The following is a 25,576-nucleotide window of genomic DNA, read 5'->3' on the forward strand; positions in this document are numbered from 1 at the left end:
GGAGGTCCGCGGCCCTCTCTTCCTGCTGGGCCTCACCTGCCGTGTCATTCTCCAGCTGGGCCTCCTCCAGGCACTGCTTGTGCTGTACCTCGATCAGCTGCAGATAGTAACATTCCTCCTGCTGCAGGATGGTTGCCCGGGTGCCCTGGGGAACAGAGACAGGGGGAGGGGGGACCCGTCAGCCTCATCCACGGCCTACCTCTCATCCACAGACTCCAGGAGCATGAGACCCAACAAGGCCTGTCACTTGACCGACCCAGCTTCCAGATGGAACCCCAATCCCAACCCCAGACTAAAACCAAACCCTGACCTGGATTGGACCCAGAACTCTTGACCACAGTCCCCAAAGCTGGGTCTGCCTTGAGGGCCCTGTCATGGCTTCCTGATGGCTCCAATAGTGCTGCAGCTGTAACAACTTAGTCTTTTTGTGGGTGGCACCCCTCTGGCACCTCTCTGTAGAGCTCAGAGCCGGCTCTGAGCAGGCTGGACTCTGCTCCCCTCCAGCCTGGGTGGGGAGTCCTCAGTGCTTGCCTCAGACTCTGCGGATGAGTGGGGCTCAGCTAGTGCTACCTGGTTAGGAGGAGTTGGTCCCTGGAGCCAGGCCTGGGAGGAATCCAGGAGTCTGGCTGCATCTTCCAGCCTCTGTCCTCATTCCAGGAGCCTGTGCTCGGTCTCCTGGGTCACCAGGCTGGGAAGGGGACACTGGCCCTCTTTACCCACACATCACCTGCCTTCTTCTTAGCTTCTAAACAATTTAAGCTATATCAGATCTAATGAAGGAAGGGAGGTTTCAGGAAATAAGGGAGGCCCCTCTGGGTTGTCTTGCCATCCCACCAAACCTCCTCTGTCCCTACTCCTGCCTCTGGGAGGTGGGGAGAAGTGATGGGAAAGCCCATGCCTCTCCCCTCCCCTTTCCTGCACCCTACGAGGGGATCAGGGATGGAACCAGACCTGTGTGAAGGCATGGGGGGTGGGCAGGCATTGGCATTGGGGCCAACAGGTGAGCAGGGGTGATGGCTGCCCAGGAACAGATAGAAAAAAAACAAAACAGGTCTTGGGAACCACTGGGTGGGCAAGGGCAGGTGAAGGCCTCCATGGAGGAACCACTGAGCTGGTAGAAGCTTCCGCTGGTCTCTTTGGCTTTAGGGAAGTGGCTGCAACCCCACATCGGTTTCCTCATCTTTGCCCAGGGAAGAGAATGCCATAGTCCCCAACAGTCTTGTTCAGCAAGGCAGCTCCAGAATCAGAGACTCTCAGTGTCTCTTCCAACTTGTTCCTTCTGGCCTGGGACAAGGTCCTTACCTCCCTCAGTTTCCTTGTAGGCCAAACGGGCCTCTACCAACTCCCCCTGCTGACTCAAAGCCTTGTTGCAGTGGGGCTATGGGGGAAAGCATTTCTTTCCTTGAGTGTATCCCCATCACACCAAGGGTGTGACTTTGACCATTGTTCTAAGTAAGGTGATCCCCCAGAGGGATAAGCATTCCAGGTGCCAGGGAGCTCTCCATTGCTATAGAGGAAGGGGGTCCAAGCTGAAGCTGGACAACTCAGTGCCCAAGAAGCTGTGCAGCTGAGTCCCTTCCACTTAATACTCTCTCATCCCTTGTGGAGGCCTTGGTGGAGCCTCACTGTCACAGAGGTCCTCACCGTCCAACCTTCCCATATGCAGCTAAGCACCACTGCTGGCCTAGCCCAAGGGAGGATGTCCTTGTCCAGGATGCCTTCAGACTCCCTAGCACCTAGACCTCGCTCACCCATGTGCCATGGCCTGGAAGGCCCACTGGGTTCCATCTTGGACCTTTAACTTTATCATCTAATTGGGGTCAAGGCATTAGCTGGTTAAGTCTTTAAAACTTGGCACATGGAGAGTAACAAAGATCTATTATGTAGCAGGATATATGGTTTGTTTTTTTGTTTGTTTTTGTTTTTTTTTTTTGTATAACTGTTTAAAAGAAGATATATGAGACTTGAAGGAAATGTGCGGTGGTCCCTCTTTGGGGGTCCCATGCTTCCCTTCCTGTTCAAAAGCATTACTGAGACTGAAACACTCAAGATGCTCTATCTCAAGAGATCTGTGGCTGGCTCGTGCTGTTCAGGCATGGGAAGAGGGGTGGCCAAAGGAGCCCAGAGGTGGCCTCTGGAAGAAGAACCTGGGGATGGGCTTGTGTCCCACTCTTGGGCTGTCTTGCTTGCCTGGAGCATGCTTCTCCCCAAAGTGCCTTCCCAGCTCCAGCAACAGGGTTTGTTTTGCCTTCTGCCCCTTCTCCCCTCCACTCCCCCCACAACATGAACGCAGGATGGATGGTAGTAAACATTTCTTGTTGCTGCCTTTCTGCCATCCTTTACCCTCCTCTGGTGCCACGTCCTCCTCTCTATCGGGGGAACCACCTCCTTCCCCACCCCTAGTTCTTGGGGTTCTGATGAACCCTCTTCTAAGAAATCAACATGTGATCAGACTTGAGCCCGTCAGAGCTTTCCTGGCCTTAGTGCCTGGCACATGGCCCCAGTCAGGCTGTTCAGAGCCAGCAGGCTCATTCCTGGGGCTTTGGATTTTGTCTTTCCCACTAGACTGGAAACCTCAAAGGGTGCAGGGGCTGGAACTATTGTCACCATCTTGTTTCTTCTTGTGTTGTTGTGGAACACAATGATGAGAGCCACACGGGTAAAGCCTGAATGAAGAGAGAGAGAAAAACAGGATCCTCTTGACATCATCTAAGTCCCTGGATGCAGCCATGTCTGAAAGTAGCCCTGCTTCCAACAACATGAGTCAATGTCTTTCTTTATTTCTAGAATCAGTTGAGTTTTCTATCCCTGTAACCAAGAGAGTCCAGACTAGTGCTCTGAGGACAGGACAATGGATGCCCTCATGTACTGGGTCCTCTTAAGCCAGAGCTGTGGCCATGCTGTTTACCAAGAGATAATTCTTCTGCAAAATTACTGAGGGCATCATAGGGTTCCTAGTAGCTTCTGACGTTGGAAAGCTATCGGGTCAGCTTCTCTAGCCGAGTCTGCCTGCACCGCCCATCAGCACAGCCATAAAGCCTTTCCTGAGAGGCAGTTTGCAGAGCAGGGGCAGGAGGCCCTGGGATAACCTAGGAGCCTGGGGTATCTCTGAATAAAGTGAGCATGGTCTGGAAGATGAGCTCTGTCTTTACCATAGCTTAGTTGAATGCTAGAGCCCATCTGAAGAAGGGTAGGGGTGGGATGCCTGGGTGGCGCAGTCGGTTAAGCGGCCGACTTCAGCCAGGTCACGATCTCACGGTCTGTGAGTTCGAGCCCCGCGTCGGGCTCTGGGCTGATGGCTCAGAGCCTGGAGCCTGTTTCCGATTCTGTGTCTCCCTCTCTCTCTGCCCCTCGCCCGTTCATGCTCTGTCTTCTCTGTCCCAAAAATAAATAAACGTTGAAAAAAAAAATTTGAAGAAGGGTAGGGGAAAGAGAGACCCAAAGAGGGATCTGAGGTCACCTAGCAAATGCACATTCCTAGATAGGACCTATATCTCTGACCACTAGTCTGGACTGCATCAATTCCTCTCCATGGCCTTGCTTTGGGCCATCTGGTCTACCATTGCCCTTTGGGGGACAGGGCCAGGGCAGCTCCCTGTAGTCCTTATCATTGAGGAATTCAGGCAGACTTTGAACTTCCTCTTCCACTTATTTCCCTATGCTAAACATCCTCATTATCCCTCTGGACTGCAGACACGCGAAGTTGGAAAATTCCCAGCCAGATATAGCCAAGCCTACTGATTCTAGTATGAAGGTATGAAAATGTCTAATCCATGCAAGGTTGCAAAAGCCTGGGGTGACTGCAGCAAGGGGTCCTGAGGCATCAGGAGACAAGCTGTGGGATACAGGCAGGGGCCAGGCCTCCAGTACCTGCCTGGGCCAGTGTAGTAGTTTTCAGCACCACCACCTGCACCTCAGGGTCCCCAAAGCCTAGCAGTCAAAGCCCACACTTCAAAACTGGCATTCAAGTCCCTCCTTATTTCGACTACTGCCTACATTTCCCAACTTGTCTCCTGAGGCCCCAGGTGGAGAGGAGAAAACAGGGCTTTCTCTCAAGCCCTCACCAATTCCTGTGCTGGGCTGAGCTCCAAGTGGGCTTAAAGTCACCTGACCCTGTGAGTGGGTTGAGGTGAGAGTTTCAGGCCCGACCGAGTCCCCAGCACCTTCTCTATCACAGGAGTTCCTGAGCCCAGAAGAGGAGACCCAGGCAAGGGTGAGGCAGTCTGTAGCCTCCCTTCATTCCAGGTCCTCTTATGTCCCCTGCCATGGTACTGGCTGCAGGTGGGAGGTGACGGACTGGAAGTTGGCAGGAGAATCCTGAGTCTCTGGCTGGGGGCAGGGATTAACCAAGTCTTGTTAATTCCACCGGCTTACTTGGGTCCCTTCCCCTCTATCTCCACCATGAGGGCTTTCTCCCGCATGTGGGGCTCACTGAGATCTGGGGTAGGGTGTAGATGCTGGGAGTTGTGGCTGTTAGACGCTAGGGGCTCTGAAAGACAGGGTGGAGGGCAGACTCAGGTTTTGTGGGTGCCATACCCATCCCTCAAGGGCAGCTTGAGCCCACAGCTATTGTCTGGAGTCAGAACTCCCGGCCTCATCTGGGGCTGGAGAACTGTGGTGGGAGAAGCCAAGGGAGACAGAAGCAGCATGGTGAGGAAACAGGAGTCCCTCTGAGGGGCAGCTGGTTTCTGAGAGGGGTGAAAAATGCAGCAGGCTAGATTAGGTAAGACGGGAGAAAGCACTTCCCGCCTGGGGATTACCAGGCCCTAGGAGTCACCGTGAATGGTTTGTGTTTCTGAGACTTGTCAAGGAGGGCCCTTCCCCACCCCCCTCCAGCCCCCTCCCCCCCCCCCCCCCCCCGCCAAGTTGTAGGGGACTGGGGAACGGAGAATAAAGAGCTGTGGCGGTCTCATTTACTGTTCTCCCCTCACCATCCCATGATTTATTTAAGCCTCCTCCCCCTATTGAAATAATGGGGCAACAAAGAGTCACAGGAGGAAACTGAGGACCTAGAGAGAAAGCAGTGTGGTCAAAGGCACACAGGACCCCAACCCAGCTTCCCAGGCTGTGCCCTTCATTCTGGCTTTTGTGTTTGAATTGGTAAGGAGATGGAGAGGGTGTATGGGGGCAAAGGGGAGAGGAAGGAGGAGGAGGAGGGGGAGGAGGGGGAGGAGGAGATAAGGGCAGAGGGGAGGAAGTGGGGGCACAGGAAGGTAAGGTAAGTCATGCGATCCAGAAGTCACAGAAAAGAGGAGAAACCCGCTCCCAGCTTCGCAGAGGGCACTCCAAGAAGTAGAAATCAGGCCTTGTCCTATTGGGAAGGGGCTCGAGGGAGACCCCTGGGGTGATGGGGAACGTGGAATAGCTTGATCTGAGCGGTGTCCACACGGGTGAACACATGGGTGACAATTGCCTGAGCCGTCACTTCAGATATGTATGTGACTATTCCCCGGGATGTCACTTCAGATTTGTACATTTTATGAATTGAAAAATGTCTCCTGCGTCCCGGGGCAGCCCAGGGCATGCTACAGCTGCTTGGGAAGAAGCAACGTCTCTTGGTGAGACGGCAGAGCCCAGTTAAGTCCGCAGGTTCCAGAATCAGACTGCCGGCCACTCCCTGGCTGGGAGACCTTGGGTGAGTCTTCCCACTTCGTCTGAAAATGGGGACAAATGGCAGCGCTGTCCACTCCCAGGGCTGTGTCTGGGGTCACACATAAACAGCACTAGGGGACTGCCAACCAAGGCTAGCAGTTGTTGTCAAAGGCCCCGCCAGCCCTACATGCCAGGCCAGCCTGGCGAGGGGACCCTGGCCTCGCCACAGCCTTGACGAGCGCCACAGAACCCCAGGCAGTCTGAAGGTCCCACGGATAGACAGACAGCAGCTGTACCCACCAGAAGGGAGGTCTCGAGTCGGGCATTCCCTGCCCCCCCACTGCAGTCTGACTTCTTCCTCCTCCCTGTATTTAAAAAACTTTTTTAAATCATTTATTTACTTAAAAAATTTTTCAATGTTTATTTATTTTTGAGAGAGACAGAGTGTGAGTAGGGGAGGGGCAGAGAGAGAAGAGAGGGGGACACAGAATCCGAAGCAGGATCCAGGCTCCGAGCTGTCAGCACAGAGCCCAGCGCGGGGCTCAAACTCACAAGCTGTGAGATCATGACCTGAGCTGAAGTTGGACACTGAACCACCCGGGCACCCCCATTTTTAAATTTTTTTTTTTAATTTTAGAGAGAGAGAGAGAGAGAGTGTTTGAGCGGGGGAGAAGGGCAGAGGGAGAGAGAGTATCTTAAGCAGGCTCCCCGCTCAATCCCATGACTCTGGGATCACAACCTGAGCTGAAATCAAGAGTTGGACACTCAACTGACTGAGCCACCCAGGCAGCCCTCCCTCCATGTATTTTTATATCTTTTTTACTGATAGTCTGAAGCCTCCCCTCTAAATATCCAAATTTTGCTACCCGTACCTCCTCCTGGGAAAGGCTGAACTCTGGGTGGTAGTGCGGGGTGCAGGGGTAAAGACAGAGAGGGAGACACAGGCATGCAGGTTTGGGCTTGGGGCAAGAAAGAACTTTCCATATTGCAGGGTGGTCCCAGGACAAGGGCTCTCATTATCAGAATACAAGCAAAGACGTTCGGCCTGTGGTTAAGCCTGGCCTCATCTAAGGGCCCTTCTTGTGAGGTGTACTTAGGGGCACAAAGCCTCTCAGAGTTTCTTTGCAGAGGGCCACTGTGGCAATAGCCAGCAAGGCAGGAGCAGCAGGGACTCAGGTTCAAATCGTCTGCCTCTTGGAAGTCATCCCGGGCACTCTTGGAGAAAGAGGACTCAGTTTACACCCGTGGTGTCCGGGGTGGGGGTGGAGGGCGATATTGGTGTTGGGGCCCCGTGCAGAGGGCTGAGCCACGAGGCTGCGAGACTTCCAGAGTCAGTTGGTGACCTCTTCCCCTCTTCTGATGACAGATTGGGCAGAAAGCTTGTTTTTCAGATAGCGGGGGCGGGAGGGACTTCCTGAGAGATATGGACCCTCACATCATGAGCCACAAGGAAAGGAGTGCAGATAAAGACTGGGCCGTGTCCCAGTGAAGGGCTGGATGTCCACCCACCCCCCAGCTCGCTGTCCAGGCTCGTCACAACCCAGGCAGGAATGCTCCTCGCTATCAGACCCAACCCCCCGACGATACTGGGGTGCTTGACTAAATGCCGTTTGGAGATATTTGAGCACAAGATATTCAGGAAGGCCTGTTCCTTTTGTTAGGCGTGGTGGCGGTATTATAGTCACATGGGAAAATGTCCTTTGGTTTTAGAGATGCATCTTAAGACAATTTGCAGCACAAGGTCATCATGTCTATAATTTACTTTAAGATACTTGAGCCGCCAAAGGGAAATGTTGCAAATACGGACTGTTGCGGGTTATTAGTTGTCACACCTAGGGGTTGGGGGGACGAGCGCGGGCAGTTCTCATCCTGCCATTTTGCTGACATCACTCCAAGGAATGGGTATTTCCATGCTCATGATATCGTTCTCCTTTTTAAAGTCTTTTTGAAACTCTTTACGATAAGGTTTGACTAAAAAGTCTCGTCATGTGGTGGAGACATTTAGCTGTGTCTCTACTACTTCTGAAACACAACTGAGGTGTGCGTGAGACTCGGCACATTGTACACATTTGCGGTGGGAAGTCACGCTGGGGAGGGCAGAGCGTGGGAGGTTGAGTAGCAAAAGCAGGGAGAAAGGGACAGGGCTTCGTCTAGTCCCCTGCCCATTCCTGCATCCACCGCCGGAGGGGCCGCAGTGAGGGATCCCTGCGAGTGGCAGGCTCGCACAGGCTGAGGCTGCCCCCTGTGCGAGGAGGCCCAGTGCCTGCCACCCAGCCTTCCCTGAGACAACTCGTCACCTATTTGGGCCTGGAGCCATAACCCCACATTGCCTGGCTTACCTCATGAGGACACCCCCGTCCCCAGAGCTCCTGAGCTGGGGCATCAAGAGAAGAAATGGCCTCTCTCAGTTCACATGGCACTTTGTCCTTCAAGCATCCTGGAAGTCCTGACTGGAGGACCAGTCCCCTTCCACAGAGTCCTGAGGCTCAGAGGGAAAATTATGCCCCAGTCGCAGGGTGCAGCTGGCCTCCAACCCAGCCCTCTCGCCCCATTTCTCCTACGCCGGGGCCAACGTTCCTACGCTCCCTTTTGTGATGAGCAAACTGAGGCCCTTCCACAGAGACCAGCTTGTTCTCAAGGTCAACTGACCATTGCCACAGAGTAGGGCGAGGACCAGGTCTCATGTGCTCCAGAAATGTCAGGGAAGGCTGAGACTCAGAGCACCAGGACGGGAGGCTGGAAACTTCGAGGAGGAGGTCACTCTTCCAGCACAGTCCCCCAGGAGCCCTGGGCGGGCCTGAGGTTGTCACTTTGCTCAAGGAGGAGGCCCTGACCCCACTGTAGCCGTGTTCCCAGAAGCCCACAGGGTGGTCAGCTGGGGGCCAAGAGAGACGGGCCAGCTGTGGACAGCCTCTGGAGAGGCTGGGAGCCGATGGCCAGGGCGGGATGCCTACGGCAGACTCAGCCCTTCAGGAGCAGGTGGCCAGCAACTGCCTCAGAGAGGAGTTAGAGGAGCCAAACCTTCCCCAAACCCCTGGGCCATCTCAGCCTCAGAGGGGGACCTGGGGCCTTCTTCCTCCTTCCGGGGTCAGGCCCATTGGTCCTGCCAACAGAGGCTCCTTTATAGTCTCTGGTGGAAGGTTGGCCCATGTGGCGAAACTCTTTGGGGCATTGTCTTGCCTCCTCCAGGGAGCCTTCCCTGACTGCTCTCAGCTACTCTTGCCTCAGTTCTGGGAGATGTTCCTCACGCCCCAGGGCCCTCCTCCTGGCTTACTGGCTCTGCTCTCCCTGACCAGCCTGAGAATCTTCCCAGGGAAGGACCTGGGTCTGCTCCTCCTCTGACACCCCTCTCCTTGTCCCTGGGCTGGGCATTGCCCTGTCCAGTTCTGCTACCAGTGAGGAGCCCCGTGTCTGCTGTCCAGGGGGTAGGGGCAGTAGAAGGCCTGCCTGACAGGTGGCCTTGGGGCAGACTTCCTCTTCTGAGACACTAGAGGTTTTCTTTCCCTTTTTTTGCTTCCCTGTTCAGAGATTTCCCCTTCCCTGACTGAGGTCAGGGCACCATAAATAGGAGCGATAAGGCCATGGGTCTTTAAACTGAACTTTGCAGCTGCCATTTTATGACTCTGATAACATCAGCCCCCTCAACCCCGAGTCTGGCTGGAGCGGGACTGCCTGGTGTCCATTCAGTGAGGGAGAAAGTGGTGTCTGGTGGGGAGGAGTGTCAAGTGGAGAAGCACGTGGGGAACCCTTCATCCCAGGCGGCCCTCACCTAGTCCTGGGTGAGTTCCTTGTCCTCCCTCTTCAGACCCAGCCCTGCACTGGGCTGTGGGGGACAGCAAAAATGACAGACCACAGCCCTTGATCCATGGGGTGGTCAGAAGAGCCCAGGGTGGGAGGTGGGTAGGGCTGAAGAGTCGGGTCAGAGTGGGGGGGGAGGGCTGAGTGGGCTGGAGCGATCAGGGAAGGCTGTCTGGAAGAGGTGATAGAGTGGGGTATTGAGTGAATAAAATGTGGAAGGACAGGGAACAGTAGGCATTGGAGGAGGCAGGCCTGGACTGCCTCAGGAGGCGGGGGGAGATGTGGCCTAGCACGACAGGAGGCCCTGCTGAAAGTATTCCACCCCTGGGCTGAGAAGCCTCCAAGGATGGGGAGTGAGGTACCAGTGGTGGTCCCAAGAAACCTGGCTCATCCAAGGAGAATTTGAGTGGTCACAGCCCAGTTGGGAGAGCCAGAGGGCTGTTGGCGAGGCCTGGAGGCTCCAGGACACTGAGGGGCTCTAAGTGGTGCCAGGGCTGTGGAGCTGTGGCCTCAGGGCCAGAAGCAGGTGGGGCTTTGAGTGCTCAGGAGGTGGGTCTCCTGTCTCTCGATGGGAGGAGGGGAGGCTCCTACCAATTGTTATTAAGTTGTGCTCCCAGGACAGACAATGAGCTTCTCCTCCCCAGGATGTACAAGACATTAGCTAGATGGAAACACAGAGATTCCTGATTTGGTGGAGGTGACGGTAAGGGAGGTAACTATGGGCTAGAAGAGAGTAGGTGATCAATATACTCTACCCACCCAGCAGCCAACCTGGAGCTGGTGCCACACCTGAGACCCACTTGGGTTTTAGGCTCTGACTAAGCAGCAACCCCAGATTCCTCAAGCAGCAACCCCAGATTCCCCCAGATTCCTGGGGTAGGGAAAGAGAGAAAATCAACCTCAGTCCTGGTCTGATTAGGGGGGGGAACAGGTGTCTTCGGGACTTATTTTGCCCATCTGTAAAATGGGCTTAGGTGGATTCGGTGAGTCTTGAGGTCTTCCCTGATCTTAGAGGGAGATGATCCATGCGTCTCCTGCCTGAACCAGGATCTGCCCTGCAGGTGAGCCACCCACAGCCACACACAAGGGCACAGCCACACATCAGAGGCAAACACATACCTGTGTGGGGATGAACCAGGAGTGGGAGGAAGAGGATGCCACTGCCTCTTGGCTGTTCACACCTTGCTCAGCTTTCCCCATGCACAAGTCTGGCCCTTCCTGATAAACACCACCCTCAACCCCTCACTGCCCACCACCTTCCACCTCGGGCTCTTACCTTTCAGCTCTGCTCAGTGGGAGGGCAGAGGAAGGGCCTGCCAGTCAGCCGCCTTATCCCCAAAGCCCCTTCCCAGCGCTGGGTCTGCTGCTGAGACGTCACTCCTACACGTAACACACAACGCCCCGCAGACACCTCCAGCCGGGCACAGCCCATAACGACGACCCTCACAGCCTCCCTCCCTTCCACCCACGGTCTACCGGGCCTTCCATTCCAATCGACCACAGTCTCCAACCTTGCACCCACTGACTTCCTCTCCCCACGCACGACGCAGCCACGACACCGAAGGCAAGTTTGGGGAGCACGCTTTCTCCTGGCGCCCCTCCACCGGTGTCTCAGATCACCGCGCCGAGCGGGCTCCCAGCAGCGCTGGGAGGGACTAGGCGCGACCGAGATCCCATCCCTCGGATCTAGAGCCAGTCCGAGGCTGAGCTGGGAGGCGAGACCCAGCGCTCCGTGCCCCCATTCCCCTTACACAGACGTGCGCACAGACGGCCCGGCTCCCGCCGTCCCCCCACTCCACCGCGGCGGCCGGGACTGAAGGTGGGGGGCCCGGCGGACACTCACCGCGGGGCCGAGAGCGCAGGCGAGGACGCTGGCCAGCACGCATAGCCAGCGGGCCGGCGGCGGGCTAGTCGGGCGCATGGTCCGCCCCGAACCCGCGACAGGCGGCCCCGCGCCGGGAATAGGCGGGCGGGCTGCGCACCGCGCGGTCGACGGCGGGGAGCCGGGCCGAGTGGCGCTGCCGCGGTGGCCCCAACGCGAAGAGGCGCAGCTCGGGGCTGGAGGCGGGCCCCGGGGGCTCGTCTGACGGGCGGCGGGTCTAGCCAATGGATCGGCAGGGGCGGGGCCGCCGCTCAGGTGTGGGGCGGGGCTGGGGGCTCCCCCGCCAGTGGGGTGTCCCTGCGATCTCGCCGCGGATCACCCACGTCAGTCCTCCTCCGTCGCCGGGGATTCACAAGCCTTCACCCCTTCGGGCCGCATCCTCGGGAGTGTTGAGACCCCAACACGCCACATCCTCCCCTGCTTAGATCACAACGTTTCCAAGCGCCTGGTTGAGATCTCCCACTCCCACACGCCCCCTCAGCCCCACCCCAGGACGCTCTTCACGTCCACCTTCAGAGCCACCTCCTCCAGGAAGTCTCCCTGCCAGCCTCCCCATTTCCCATTTCTGCGCGTCGGAGGACAGGTGCGGGCGGGCCGGACTCTGAGACAGGACAGGTCACTTCTTATCCCCCAGGCTGCGGCCTGCGGGCTGCGGCCTGCGTCGGGCCCTAGGTCGTAAGCGACCCGGAGGTGGGGCGCGTGATTTGATTCATTTTCAATCGCCCCAACTCATCCCTCGCCGGGACAGGCAGAGCGAGGGGAAACAAGAGCGCGAGTGAGGCCCGACGCTGGGATCCTCGGTGCCACCTCTGACTGAGCCCAGGCGACCTGGCAGGACGCGCTTAGCACCGGCTGGGCTTCCGGGCCCTTCACGACCAGGGAGTGAGGGGGCCGTGCTTTAGGGAGGATGGCACGTCCGCGCCCTCACGCGCCCCTGCCCGGGCACCTCCCGAGGAGGCTGGGCCGAAGTTCCAGCGCCCCCATGCGGGGAGGGAAGATCTGTCCCCGGTGCTCGCGACCAGGCTGCGCAGCCTACCTAAAACGGAGCTGAAGACCTCCTCCCCCTCCTCCCCCCGCCCCACCTTCCTTGTTTTGCAGCCCGGGAAACTGAAGTGCAGAGAAAGGCCTGGATTCGGGCCGCCTGTTTCTGGTGCCTCGCTTCCAAGACCGGGCGAGTCGGCCTCTGGGTGACAACGGATCAGCCTGCGTCCACTGCGCGTCCTCAGGCTCAGTTTTACTCGTCCCTAGAATGAGGCTCAGGTACACTGGCGCCGCGCCCCGGGAGGTCTTCTTGTAGACCAAGAGCGGGTGGCCGCCTTGTCCTCTTTCCGAGGGCTGGAGACGTTGTGATCAAGGCTGAAGGCGGCGGCGGCAGAGATAAGGTGGATGGCGGGAATTGATAAGGGGATGACTGTTCAGTGAAGAGGCAGAGAGGGTTGGTGCGTCCCAGGGCGCCCAGCCTGAGGCGAGGCTGTTTGAAGGAGGCCCAGCTCCAGGCGCTGGTTGACTAGCAGGTGCGTCAGAGTTCCCTGCAGACCCAACGAGGCTTCCCTTCTTACAGCGTGGGAAACTCGGCCCCTGGCTTTCTGGGGTGGGGGATGAAGTTATGGGGAGTCAGGGAAAAGCCTGAAAGGAATGAGCTCCCAGGCCCTCCTCGACTTAGGCTTATTTGGGGGGTGCTAGCATTTGCTTCCCTCCTTCTCTCCCTCTCTCTCTCTCTCCCTTGCTGTGTGCCAGGCTCTGTGCTGCACACAGAGGTAGATAAGACAGCAGCACCTCCTGATGGAGAGGGACCTGGAGAGCTATTGTACTCCCCACAATTTCTCCCTCCTTCCAGATGAGCCTGGACAGCAGCCCTTCCCCAGATACCGGCACTGTGGAGATGCCTCTGACCTGGCTATTCTGGGGTTTGGACCCAGCCTTTCAATGGATGATGTGTTTGAAGAATCTCCAGGCTTCTCCTCTGCCATCTCCATTTCTGGGGGCCAGGTTTGGCTCAGGAGCCAGGAGTCCTTGACTCCCCTTGTGACCCTGACAGCACCCTTTCTCAAGTCTCAGTTCTCCAGAGGGACAGTGGAATTGGGTCCCAGTTCTGGGGAGTGCTCTGCTGGCACAGTGTCCTAGGAGTGCCTGATGTGAACCACAAATCCATGGGCTTTGGCTCTCATAAACCTTTGCCCATTCAACACACACACACACACACACACACACACACACACACACACCCCACCTAGCAAACTGCAGGATACTGAAGTCCCACCATTAAAGCTTGTCTCTTGGTCTTTTCAAGTTCTGCTCTCTCTGAGGACAGGAATCTTGGCTACTTGAGAATGCACTGAGAGGAAGGTGGTGAGGACTGGGGAATAGGAGGGAGCCAGACCCCACTTCGCCACCTGACACTCAGGCCCATCAGGTGGCTGGTGGGAGGAGAGGAGACAGGGAATCAAGGCTCCCAGCTGGGAATGTGCTTCCTTTCCCCCAGCTCTGGAGGGTGGTCCACAAGAACCTTCCTCTTTAGCGGCCTGGGCAGGCTTGAGGCATTAAGGGTAATTGGCAGGGCCTCCTCCCTGCTCCTTAGGCTCCCAGGAAGGAAGCAGGTGACTAAGGGAGAATCGTTTCCCTGCAGATTCTTTGCAATGAAAATTACTCCTTTGTTCTTTCAAAATTGTTCCCCCGGGGGACCCACCCTTCCTTACTTGTCAGAAGGCACAAAACAAATTCAGAAGTGGAAGAAGGAGCAGAAAACAGAAAAAAGCAAAGACAAACAAAAACTTTAAAAATTCAGCCAAGGTTAGGTGTGACCGTGTTTTTACTAACTGTTCCTGCTTGTTCAGTTCTGTGTTCTGAGGCACAGGGGGCATCACCTGAGAGTCCTAAAGGATCTTATGGGGAAGCCAGCCTTTCACCTGTCCCCTTATCTGGGAAGGCTGGGAGGGGCGTGGGGGCGGATATCAGAAGTTGAGGGGCAGGAGCAGGCTACCTGAGGGCTTGGGAAGCAGTAACTGGGATCTCTCTTCCCCATCTGGAGGTGGCCTTTGCCTCACCAGTCCAGGCTTGGGGAGTGGGCCACAGCCACCCTCTGCTCCCTGTTCCCCCATGTCCTTTTGGGGGGAACAATTCCTCCCTGGTGTATTCTGTTCGGAGGTGTCCCTTCCTGGATTCCTGGAATCTGTCCCCAGTCTGTAGCCCAATCCTTCCCGCCCCCCCTCCCCCCTCAGTACCCATCCGGCTGCCGCTGCCGGAAATCACAGGGGTGCAGAAGATGGGGGGAAAGAGAAAGAGGCAGTCACTTGCCTTTCCCCGTGATGACAGGCACGGCAGGAAAGAGTCTGCAGTTACTCATTTGGAGCCTGCCTGGCTTCCTGGCTGCCTGCCTCGTTCCTGCAGTGGGTGCCACCCTGGCCTCCCCCAGTCCTTCTCCATGTCCCTTAGTCGTGCACTCACTGCTTCAAGGCTCCCAGCTCAGGAACCCACTGGTCGTGCGATTCTGCAGCGGAGTGGGAACGGTGCCTGGGGACCAGTTTTCGCCTGCACGGTGGGGGCCAGGCAGGGATCTGGCCTGGGGAGTCATGGCTCCAGGATTGCCTTCCAGAGCCATCTACATTGCTGTGTGGATGCAGTCGCTCTAGGATTCTTTGGGCCTTCCTGTGAGAGACACATTTTAACTCCAGACTGTGATTTGGAGGGCGAGAGGGGTCCAGACAGGTATTTAAAGAAGCAATGTACCCTCCATCCCTTCTCTAACAGCAGGCAGCAAATAGCATTCCTTCATCCCGCATGTATTACCTACCTACACTGGTGCTGGCCAGCGATGGGCCCTGTGGATGTCACAGTGGCTCAGACACAGGCTGCCCCTCCAGGGGAGCCTAGCACTGCTTGAGCTGGGTGCTGGGGAAATTTCTGGTGGTGCTATAGCTGCGTTTAGGAAAAAAACAAAGTTCATTGGAGTACAGGTGATGGAGGAGGAATTGTCCTGACTTGACAGGTGGGGAAATGAAGCCTAGGGACCGGTTCTGAAATGGCCTACACCATCCCATCCCTTCGTCCTGGAGGCCAGGGCTTAGAGGGAACAGAGGGGACGGTGCCAACTTTAGGTGTGTCGATTCAGGTCCTCTTGTGAGCAGATGCTAAGATGGAACGAGGACTGTGGAAGTTTATGGGATGGCAGGGGAAGCCTGTGAAAGACAAAGAGGGAGAGAGCCAGATCAGACAGAGCCTCTGCCAATCTAGCAGGGAGCTCCAGAGCAAAGATGGCACACAGATGCCTTAGTAACTTCACTGTGCTCGGTCGATGGCTGGGGGCTATCTGGGAAGAGCGGGCCCTCAGCTCAAAAGATCCTGAAGGTGCTACGTCTAGAGGCTGTCAGCTCACTGCATTCCTCACAGCCGAGTGGCAAGTTCTTTCTTGAGGGGAGGTCCAAGTGATGCATGCCTAAGGCTACCACAGAGGGGAAACTGAGGCATGGAAACTGAAGGGAGAGGGAGAGCTCCTGTTCAGGGAGACAGGAAGAGGAGACTTAGGTCTCCTATCCTGGGAGAGGGTCCAGTCTGGGCACAGAAAGGGGAGACTCGAGAAAGGAACTCCTTTCCTCAAAATCCCAATGCTCAGTTGAGTCCAGGGGGTCAACGGTCTGTCATTGTGCAACCTGGCTTACGGGTCATGGTGCAGTGTTTCTGGAAGACTCTAGAGGGGAGGACCCCCGTTTACTCTCTAACAGCAGCCACAGTCTCTTGGTCAAATGCCTACTGCAACGTCTTTGTGTGTGTGCGCATGTGAGCGTGTCTATGTATTAGGGCATGTGAGCGTGTGTCCTTGTGAATGGGCACACCTGCTCCCAGCTGGCATTGGCCAGGGTGTGTTGGGAGGCGGAGTTAGGGGCAAGGTTCTGGGTAACTAGGGGCAGAGAGGGAATGAGTCTCAGGGAGGGTGCTTAGGACCACAGGACCAGGCTGTCTCTCCAAGCTCACTCCTGGGGCAGTGGACCCCCATGGGTGTTGGAGCACTTCCACCCCAGGGAGAGCTCAGACTAACCCCACAGATCTAACTTACACACTCGCCTCCCCGCCTTCTGGCCCTGTGTTCCTGTAAATCAGTGTGTAGCTGACCTTGAGCAGAGATTCTGGAAAAGGAAGATAATGTGGGTGGAACAAAACAGACGGGGCTGGGGGGTGGGGGTGGGTAAGTAACATAATCGATAACACAAGAGAATAGTGTGTGTGTTAAAAATTTAAGTGTATCAACTGAAAAAAAAAAGAGAGCTCTCTATGTAAGTCCTAAGCAGCTAGAGGAAGGAAAAATGAGACAAAGAAAACCCCACCAATTTGGTAAAAGATTGTATACATGGGGGGAGGGGTAGAGACAAGAATACATGGTTAATAAAAACATAGACTCACATATCAGGAATAATTATGAATACTAATCACCATTACCCATGTGAATGAAGAATTAAGATGGAAAAATGTAAGATAAATAGTTCAAATCATTAGAATTTTCAGTCTATCGAGATGTTTGGGATTATAATAGGAGAATTCTGAAACCTTTGAGGAACAGATGATTTTTATGTAATCAAACTGCTCGACAGCAGCAGAGAAGACAGAATGTTTTCCAAGATATTTTATGAGGTCTCCTAATGCTGATATTAAAACAAAGCATGGAGGGGCGCCTGGGTGGCGCAGTCGGTTAAGCGTCCGACTTCAGCCAGGTCACGATCTCGCGGTCCGTGAGTTCGAGCCCCACGTCGGGCTCTGGGCTGATGGCTCAGAGCCTGGAGCCTGCTTCCGATTCTGTGTCTCCCTCACTCTCTGCCCCTCCCCCGTTCATGCTCTGTCTCTCTCTGTCCCAAAAATAAATAAACGTTGAAAAAAAAACCAAACAAACAAACAAACAAAAAAAACAAAGCATGGATAGCACCAGTGGAGAAGACTGTAATTCCATTTTATAACTTAGTGGATATTAATAAATAAGTAATTTTATGAGTTATTTTCATACATAATTCAATTTAATGTTTAATTCGTGTTCATACATAAACATAGGAGCAAAAATTGGGACGAGGGAGACAAAGCACGGCTGCTGCGGTGGGGAACGGTTGGGGCAGGTCTGTCGTCAGCCGATGTACCTCAGACAGGACACTGCCGGCCATTGCCTGCTGAGGTGAGGGCGCTTGGGCCCAGCAGGTGTTTCTGCAGAGGCCTGCTCTGTGGGAGCAGGTGGGAGCTGAGACAGGAAGGGAAAACCCTGGCAGGTAACCTGGAGGCTGGTGTTGATAAACCAGGTGTTCCCAGAAAGGGATGGGCCCAAAGCTGGGGTGTCATGGACAGAGAAGATGGAGCACAGACCAGGCCTGGAAAACGTCAGGCACAACCATTATCCTGGTCCTTGCAGGCCTGGGGTGAAAGCATCCAGATCCAGCTGACTTCCTTTTCCCCATCAACAGGACCTAGAGTCCGACCTGGGCCCTTTCCAGCAGCCACCGTGTGACTTCCAGACTGAAGAGTGGGCTCCAGGACTGGGGCTGTGATTGAAGATCGGGCAGACAGAGCAAGGGACCCAGGTTAGGTGGGGAGAGCCTGTCTATTGTTCCTCTTCTGGTCCCCAGCTGGCCCTCAGCCACAGATGTCTAGCAAAGAGGCCCCTGGGATCTTTACAGCCTAACTGTCCCCACAGGCATATGGCCATACTCCTTAAATGCATCTTATTAAATCAGACCATCAACCCCAGGCTCTGCCCTCTGATTTCTCTGGGCTGGGCGTGGGGGGGGGGGGGGCGGACGGGGGCTTCCTGAGGAAACAGGCTATTTCCCGGTTCCCAGTACCACGTGAGAGGGGCAGAGACCCTTCCGGCAGTCCACGTGCCATGAAGTAGTCTGCTGCCCAGCCCCCGGGGAAGGGACCACGGTGTGCAATCTGCAGTGTGGTGCAGCCAGGCCAGGGCCTCACTGGGGCCAGAAGCCCTCAATTCCCTTCCCTGCCTTCCCTTTCACGTGGGTGGGACTCACAGTTCACAAACTCCCAGGTCCAAAAAATACAGCTTGTCTTTATTATTTTAGAATTAAAATTAATACTGACTTCATACCCTCACCCCATCAGATTGGCAACTGGGAACCACAACTTCCCCCTTTCTTGGGTTCCCGCGTGGCTTGTGTTGGGAAAGTATTAGCAAGTCCCTTCCTTCTCTTTCGGCCTTGGGTCTCATTGATTGATGCCAAGACTCTCGTTAGTCCAGTCTTCGTGGTGCTGAGGCTCTGGGGCCTGAGAATCCTGGTGGGGCCAGGGGTCTCATGTCCAGGGTCCAGCCTCTCCGTACAGATCACAGTCCCCTTCTCCCTGTGGGTGCAGGCAGGGAGCTCAGCGCTGCTCAAGCAAGGCAGTCTTAGGGAGTCCCCGGGAGGTCTCCCTTTCTCCTCCCCCTGCAGGTCAGCTCCCTCCTAGCTTCAACCCTGCTTGGTGGGGAGAGATCCTGCCCAAGAGAAGACTTCTTTCCAGGGAGGAGAATGGCAAAAACCTTGTCATGGTCTCCTTGCCAAGTTGGGCCCCACTCCACCTCTGCCAGGCGGGGCTAGAACTGCTGAGGGGACCGTTCTGAGGAGGGAGAGTAGCTCTTGCAAAACAGCCTTTCTTCTTCAGAGGAAACCTAGAGAAGGTAGCCCTCAGCATGGGGAGAACAGGCCTGGGAGGCTGCAGCCGGTTGGCGACTGGCAACCCACTGCAGCCATAAACCATAAACCTGCTGGGAGGGACCACCTGCACAGGGCCAGGAACCAGGCCAGGGAGACACTAGCTGGAGAAGGGAGGTGGGAGGAAGAGAGTCGAGGAAGGAGAGATCGGGGCTTAGGAGAGGGGGCAGAGGAAGGACATTTGGGAGGGAGAGAGGAAAGGAATGGGCAAGGCAGGAAGGGAACCCAGAGGCAGGAGCCAGGGGGATGTCTCCCCAGGGAAAGTGTCCCTGGCAAGCCCCTCCCTGCTCCGCCCCCCCTTCCCGTAGCAGTTCATGTTCATTTCATCCCTCACCTGCTCACAGCAGTAGCTGACTCGGAACCCCTGGCTTCTCCCTGGCCCCCCATTCTCCAATCTCAGCAGCCAGGTTGATGACTATTGTCTTTTAATTTATTAAGAAGAGCTACAAAATATACAATGTAGATAAAATAATATAATGAGCTCCCTTTTTTCCCCCGTCACTTAGTTGGTTCCCTGTGTCCCACTCCAACCTCAATCATTTGGAAGCGATTTTTATCTGTAAATATCTCATTACGTATCTCCAAAGGATAAGGAGTCAAAGAAAAAAAATGACCACCGTAGCATTATCACGCCCCATTCCTTAATAGTGTTAAATATTCAGGTTTTAAAATTTTTTCATTCTTTGCCTTATAAATGCTTTAAAAAAAAAACCCAGTTGTTTGTTTAAATCAGCTTCACACACTGGAAGTTAACACAGAGGTGTTCTCCATGTCTCTTCAACCTGCAAACTCTCTTTTGAAGAAACTGGGTTGGTCCTGTGTGTTAGCTTCCCATGATCTGCGTTTCCTGATTGTATCTCTCTGGTGTTAGTTATTTAACCTCTCTCTCCAAGACTGATTATTATTATTTTTTTTAATGTTTATTTATTTTTGAGACAGAGAGAGACAGAGCATGAACGGGGGAGGGGCAGAGAGAGAGGGAGACACAGAATCGGAAGCAGGCTCCAGGCTCTGAGCCATCAGCCCAGAGCCCGACGCGGGACTCGAACTCACGGACCGCGAGATCGTGACCTGAGCTGAAGTCGGACGCTTAACCGACTGAGCCACCCAGGCGCCCCAAGACTGATTATTTTAAAACATAAGTGAGATCCTGTCACTCCTCAGTTCAAATGCCTGCGGACCCTGAGTGAGTGCCCCAATGGATCCTTTCCCTCTCGTCTTCTGTCACACTGGCCTCCCTTCCTTTCCAAGAACTCCTTGCTGGCCGACTCTTGCTTTCAGGCCTTTGGACTCGCTGTTCCCTCTGCTGGCAATGCTCTTCCCCAGGTATCAGTACTGAATACTGCAAACTGCTCCCCCCACTCCAATTCTTGGGCCCCTCACCCGGTCTACACTTTCCCCCATGCACTTTCCACCTTCTCAGCTGCCATGCCCTTTAATTATTTGTGAATCTACTTTATTACATTTTGTTGCCTCTCTCTCCTGCTGGAACAGAAGCTCCATGAGGGCAGGGATTTTCAGGAGCTTTGTTCCCAACGTATCTTAAGTCCCTGAAATGGTGCCTGGCAAACAATAAATCTTCTATTCATATTTGCAGAATGAATGAATGAATGAATGAATGATTCTTCCCCAAACCCATAGCAGTTGCTGCCCTCTCTTTTTTTTTTTTAAAGTTTATTTATTGTTTTTGAGAGACAGAGAGAGCAAGCAGGGGAGGGGCAGAGAGAGAGAGAGAGAGAGAGAGAGAGAGAGGAAGAGAACCCCAAGCAGGGTCTGTGCACTGTCATCCCAAGCAGGGTCTGTGCACTGTCATCGCGGGAACTGATGCAGGGCTTGAACCCATGAGCTGTGAAATCACGACCTGAGCCAAAACCAAGAATCTGACGCTTAACTGACTGAGCCACCCAGGCGCCTCTGTGTCTCAGGTTTCTAATGTGGCCCTCTTACGGCTCTAAGGGAAGCCTCTCTTCCCCCTCCTTAGCCTGCCCTTGGAGGCTGGTCCCATCCCACCCAAACTTTCCAGAACACCATTCTTTTCATGCCTCCATGCCTTTGCCTGGGCTGTTCCTTCTGCCAGGAATGGTTTCCTCCACACATTGCTCCGGGGTGACTTTGTCCTGCTTTTGGGCTTGAATTGATGTCAGTCACCCCCTCTGGGAAGATTTCTGGGGCCTCTGCTTGGGATGATAGGTCCAGGGTGGGTGTCAGTGAAAGTTGGTAAGTAAGAGAAATGGAGCTCCTCTAGGCCTTTCCTGCTTAGACCTGTTCCTGACTCTAGGCCAGATCTGACCCTTGACTACAGGCTGATCCCTAACCACGAACCTGGGCCTCCACCCAGAATTAACCATGACTGCAGACTGATCCCTGACCCCAGTCTGACCTCTCACCTTATCACGGGTCTTGACCCAAACTAACCTTTGATACTGATCATGGGCCCCAGCCCAGAGTGACCCATGACCCCAGGATGATGTCTAACTCTAATTACAGGCCTCAGCTCAGCCTAATTTCTGACCCCAGGCTGACCCTTGGCTTTGATTCCAGCCGCAATCCACACTGCTTGCCATGGGGAGTGGGAGTGTGTGGTTGGCTATTGGGAGGCAGACTGTTAGTTTCTGAGTCCACAGGCCCTAGATGAGGGCCCGGGCCTCAAAGCTGGGAGCCTCTGCGCCCCTGGGGGCAGTTCTCACATCTGCTTTTCCTGTACCCATCCCTCCTCTCTGTCTCCCAACCCAGGGGGAGCTGCCAAGCATCAGGGAAGGGGAAGAACTGGCCGGACCAGCCCACGCCTCTATTTGCACAGGTCTAGGTAAAAATAGCCTCAGCCACGCAGTCCTCTCTCACTTCCTCCTTATTCTGGATCCAGCCCAGGCCCAAGTCACTTGCCAGTTGTGTCTGCCCCTAGGTCTCTTCTTCCCTGGGATGGGTCAGGGGCCCAGATAGCTTCAGTAACTCTGTTACAGCCCAAGTAAACACCCACTGCTGCCTCTGGGAAGTCACCCTGGTTTGACTGTTAGCTCTCTTGCTTCGTAGTGCCTCCAGATATGAGATTATTTGTCTCCCCTTGGGGTAGATGCAATCTATCCTCTGCCTTGAAAGGGGAGGATCTGGTTGGGGAGAGGAAGCAAGGAGGAGGCCCAGCCCCTGGGAGCTCCCAGGGTAGTTGGGGAGACCAGGATCCTCTGTAGGGATGAGTTAGAGTGTAAGTGGGGGTTGCAGGCTGGGGTTAGGCTCTTAGGGTGCTGCAGACCAGAAGGAGGGGCTCAGTGGGGACCATACACTGAAGGGTATGGAGGACCAGGGAGGGATGGTCTTGGACTGGTGATGGACGAGTGTGTGTGAGTGTGTGTATGTGTGTGTGTGTGACCCACAGTGGGGGAACAGGAAGGAGCCAGAAAGCGGAGGCCTTGCTGGCTAGAGCCAAGACCCCATTTGAGGATAACTGGGCACCACCTGAGAACCATTAAAGGGCGTTCTGCCCCAGAAAGGTACAGAACTGTGTGCATTAAAGAAATGTCCCACCCCTGGTCCAGGGGAAGTGCCAACTCAGTTAATCTGGGGCCAGAATTGGGTTGGGGTCTTGGTCTCCCCTCCGCATGGATGGGCTGGCTGTGTATTACTGTGGCCAAGATGTTCTAGCCTGGCACAGGCTGGCCACTCAGCTATTGGAGTTGTTTCCTCAGTCCTCCTGTCAGTGTGAAACAACATCCACGTAGAACATGGCCATCATCACCCAGTGGCTTGCTGGTAACAGCAAGTGGCTTGATTGCTGGGGTGGAAACCACAGCTCCCCTGCTCTTGGCCTATGTGGTGCAGCAGTTGGGTGGGGCTCAACCTCCATTCTGGCTCCAGTGGTGGGTACCTGTCCCAGACTTGGCAATGAGAGCCAAGACTATAGTCACATGGCCCAGGCTGAACCAATGAACATCAGCCCTGGCGCCTCTGCCAGAACTTCGGGAAAGAAAGGAGCTTTTTTGCTCTCACGCCAGGAAAATATAAGCCTGCCGCTGTTGTAGCCTTATTTACCTGCTTGAGTTTTGAGCCAGTACATACAAAATCAGATCCAAGAGATGGTGAGGGATAGATTTCTGATGGCATTGTTTGAGTCCCTGGATCCAGCTGTACCTAAAGCCCGTCTCGCCATGGACTTTTCAGTTTTTAAGCTATAACCCTTCTTTACTTAAGCCACGGTATGCTGGCTTTCCGTCACACGAATCAGCAAGAATTCTGGTAGTACAACCTCATCTTCCCCAGTGCCCATGTTGCTCAGGGAGAGCACAGTGCAAAAGCCTGCCTTGGGGAGGAGTGAGAAAGTGCCTGTGGCTTGTTTTAGCTCTGACAGAGAGACGCATTGCCTTTGAATCTTCATATTGGCCTCTGCTCCTGATCTGTGCGGCCTCTCCTGCATCTGGTACGTTTTCTTCTTTGACAGGGAGGTGCTGTGCTGCGTCCGCGAGTAGGGTCAGCAGTCCCCAGTGCCTCTCCCTCAGTCCTGCCAGGACTTGTCGCTCTTTCACAGGGAGAGTGGGGAGCTGGCTTTCTGCGTCTCCTCCAGCCCAAGCCCACCTGCTCGTCACGCGGAAGAAATGCTGAGGGTCTCCATGTGGAAGGACGGCAGTTTTTACATCAATGATAGTGCAGGTCTCCATTTATTTATTTGGGGGGAATCGTTTCCATATGAATTCTGGGGAGAGGGAAGTACCTGTGAGGAGGAAGTTTTAGATGCTATATTAGTTAGGATATAGCTTCAGCTGCATGTGGTAGAGACCAGAGGCTTAAATAAGAGAGAAGTTTCTTTCTTCGGTACATAGAAGCCTGAGCTGGTCTGGGGGTCCTCACTGAGGTGTGAAGGGCCCAGGAACCTTCCATTCTGCTGCCCTGCAATCCCTTAGCTCTTCCCCGATCAGTCATGGCATTCGTTTGAGAGGCTACTGTAACACAGGACCACAAATTAGATAGTTTTAATAACAAAAACTTATCATCTCACTGATCTGGGAGCTTGAAGCGTGAGGTCGAGGTGTCATGGGGGTCAGTGTCTTCTGAGGCTGAAAGAGGGAATCTGTTCCATGTCTTCTGGTGGTAGCTGGCAACCTTTGGCAATGCTTGGCTTGTAGAAGCATCAGCCCAGTCCCTGCCTTTGTCTTCACGTGGTGCTCTCCCTGTGTGCCTGTGTGTCTCTCCAAATTGCCTCTTTTATAAGCATGCCAATCATGTTGGCTTAGGGCCTGCCCCAGTGACCTCATTTTAACGTGATTACCACTGTAAGGACCCTATCTCCAAATACCATGAGATTCCGAGGTATTGGGGGTGGGTAGGACTTTAACATACGAATTTTGGGGGGTGCGATTCAACCCATAACAGTTAGCTAATGTTTTGTCACAAATTACCCTTCGACTTGCTGGCTTAAGTCAATCATGTATCGTCTCTCGTGGTTTCTGCGGGTCAGGAATTTAGGAGCGACTTGGCTGGACAGCTCTGGTGTGAGATGAGTCATGGGGTGGCAGCCAGATGTCAGCCAAGGGCCGCAGTCACCTCTCCCGCACACCTGTCCACAGGGCTGCTTGAGGGTCCTACGGCACAGAGTCTCACGTCCCCCAGGATGAGGGGTCCAAGATACTGATGAAGCTACAGTGCCTCTTCTAACGAGTCTTGGAAGTCACCCCCTGTGTCCCTTTTGCCATACTCTATTTGTCACATGGGCTGCTCCTGATTTAGTGTGGAAGGGGGCTACGCGATGGTGTGTGAAAATCCTCGCCCACATGGCCCACGGTGGCTCACCACCACTTCTGCTTTCCAGTTAGTGGGAGGGAGAGGGCGCACCTTCCTAGTGACAGAGGGACCTGGAGGTAGCACAGGATATGTCTGCTGGCTTTCTGTGGGATTGTCATTTGCCGAAACTCAGTCATGGTCACATGCAGCTATAGCGCAAAGCTGGGGATTGTGGCCTTGATCGGGGGCAAGCACGTGCCCAGGTTCAAAATTCTGTTACCGCATGTCTCAGTTTGGGTCTCCTTAAAAGCAGAACCGGGCCCGGAGGATAGAAAAAAGGCAGTCTTTACCCACCCCCACCCCCCTCTCCCCATGAGTAGGGAAAACCCCAGTTCCCCACTCTTTGTGGGACCCCTTCACAACCCACACCGAACACTTCCTCTCTGACACTTCCAGTCACCAGATGTGTGTGGGGTTTTCCCTACCAAGCAATTCTGTGATGCCAACTGCCTGTGCTGCTGTTTAACTCAGTTCTGACACTTTTACCTGGAGACAGCATCAGATCCCACTGGTTGAGGGCTCAGTTCCAATCCGGGTTGTGCTTCTACCGATCGGCTATAAATTCAGAGTTCCCGTGGCCCCTCCTTGTGTTGGATTAAATTGATCGAGCGGCTCACGGAGCTCAGGGAGACACATTCCCCGGTTTGTTAGTGGATAGGACAAAGGACTCAGGTGGACAGAGAGATGAAGAGATGGAGGGTAAGATCTGGGAGGTCCCAAGTGCAAGAGTGAGAGTCCCCGTGTACGTAGGGGATGTCCCTGCCGGTAAGTGGATGTATTTGCAAACCTGGAAGCTGCCCGGACCTTGTACTTCTGGCATTCTTACGGAGACTTCATCACACGGGCATGATTGAGAGATCATTAG

At 54.7% G+C, this 25,576-nt stretch overlaps 1 protein-coding gene and 1 long non-coding RNA gene across 5 annotated transcripts in view; one reads left to right on the forward strand and one right to left on the reverse strand.

Moving 5' to 3' along the window:
• VIPR1 (vasoactive intestinal peptide receptor 1) overlaps positions 1–11,444 on the reverse strand; it is a 33,565-nt gene extending 22,121 nt beyond the window's left edge. Inside the window, exons 1-2 of one of the 4 annotated variants that reach the window (XM_023260679.2) lie at positions 11,234–11,444; positions 37–145 (exon numbers count right to left, since the gene is read on the reverse strand). In XM_023260679.2, the coding sequence (XP_023116447.2) occupies positions 37–145; positions 11,234–11,311 (187 nt within the window). In that variant the 5' untranslated portion in view covers positions 11,312–11,444. Of the gene's footprint in view, positions 1–36; positions 146–10,666; positions 11,149–11,233 lie in introns of those variants that run through there. The other 3 variants (XM_023260678.2, XM_023260677.2, XM_011286255.4) reach the window with 3 other exon arrangements.
• Positions 11,445–11,509: 65 nt separating this feature from the next.
• On the forward strand, positions 11,510–19,942 carry LOC123380173. The gene is made up of 4 exons (XR_006585634.1): positions 11,510–11,855; positions 12,371–12,532; positions 17,707–17,823; positions 19,885–19,942. It is a non-coding gene; the product is annotated as an uncharacterized LOC123380173 (long non-coding RNA).
• The last annotated feature ends 5,634 nt before the right edge of the window (positions 19,943–25,576 follow it).

The sequence above is a fragment of the Felis catus genome, chromosome C2 (genome assembly GCF_018350175.1).
Source record: "Felis catus isolate Fca126 chromosome C2, F.catus_Fca126_mat1.0, whole genome shotgun sequence".
NCBI lineage: Eukaryota > Metazoa > Chordata > Mammalia > Carnivora > Felidae > Felis > Felis catus.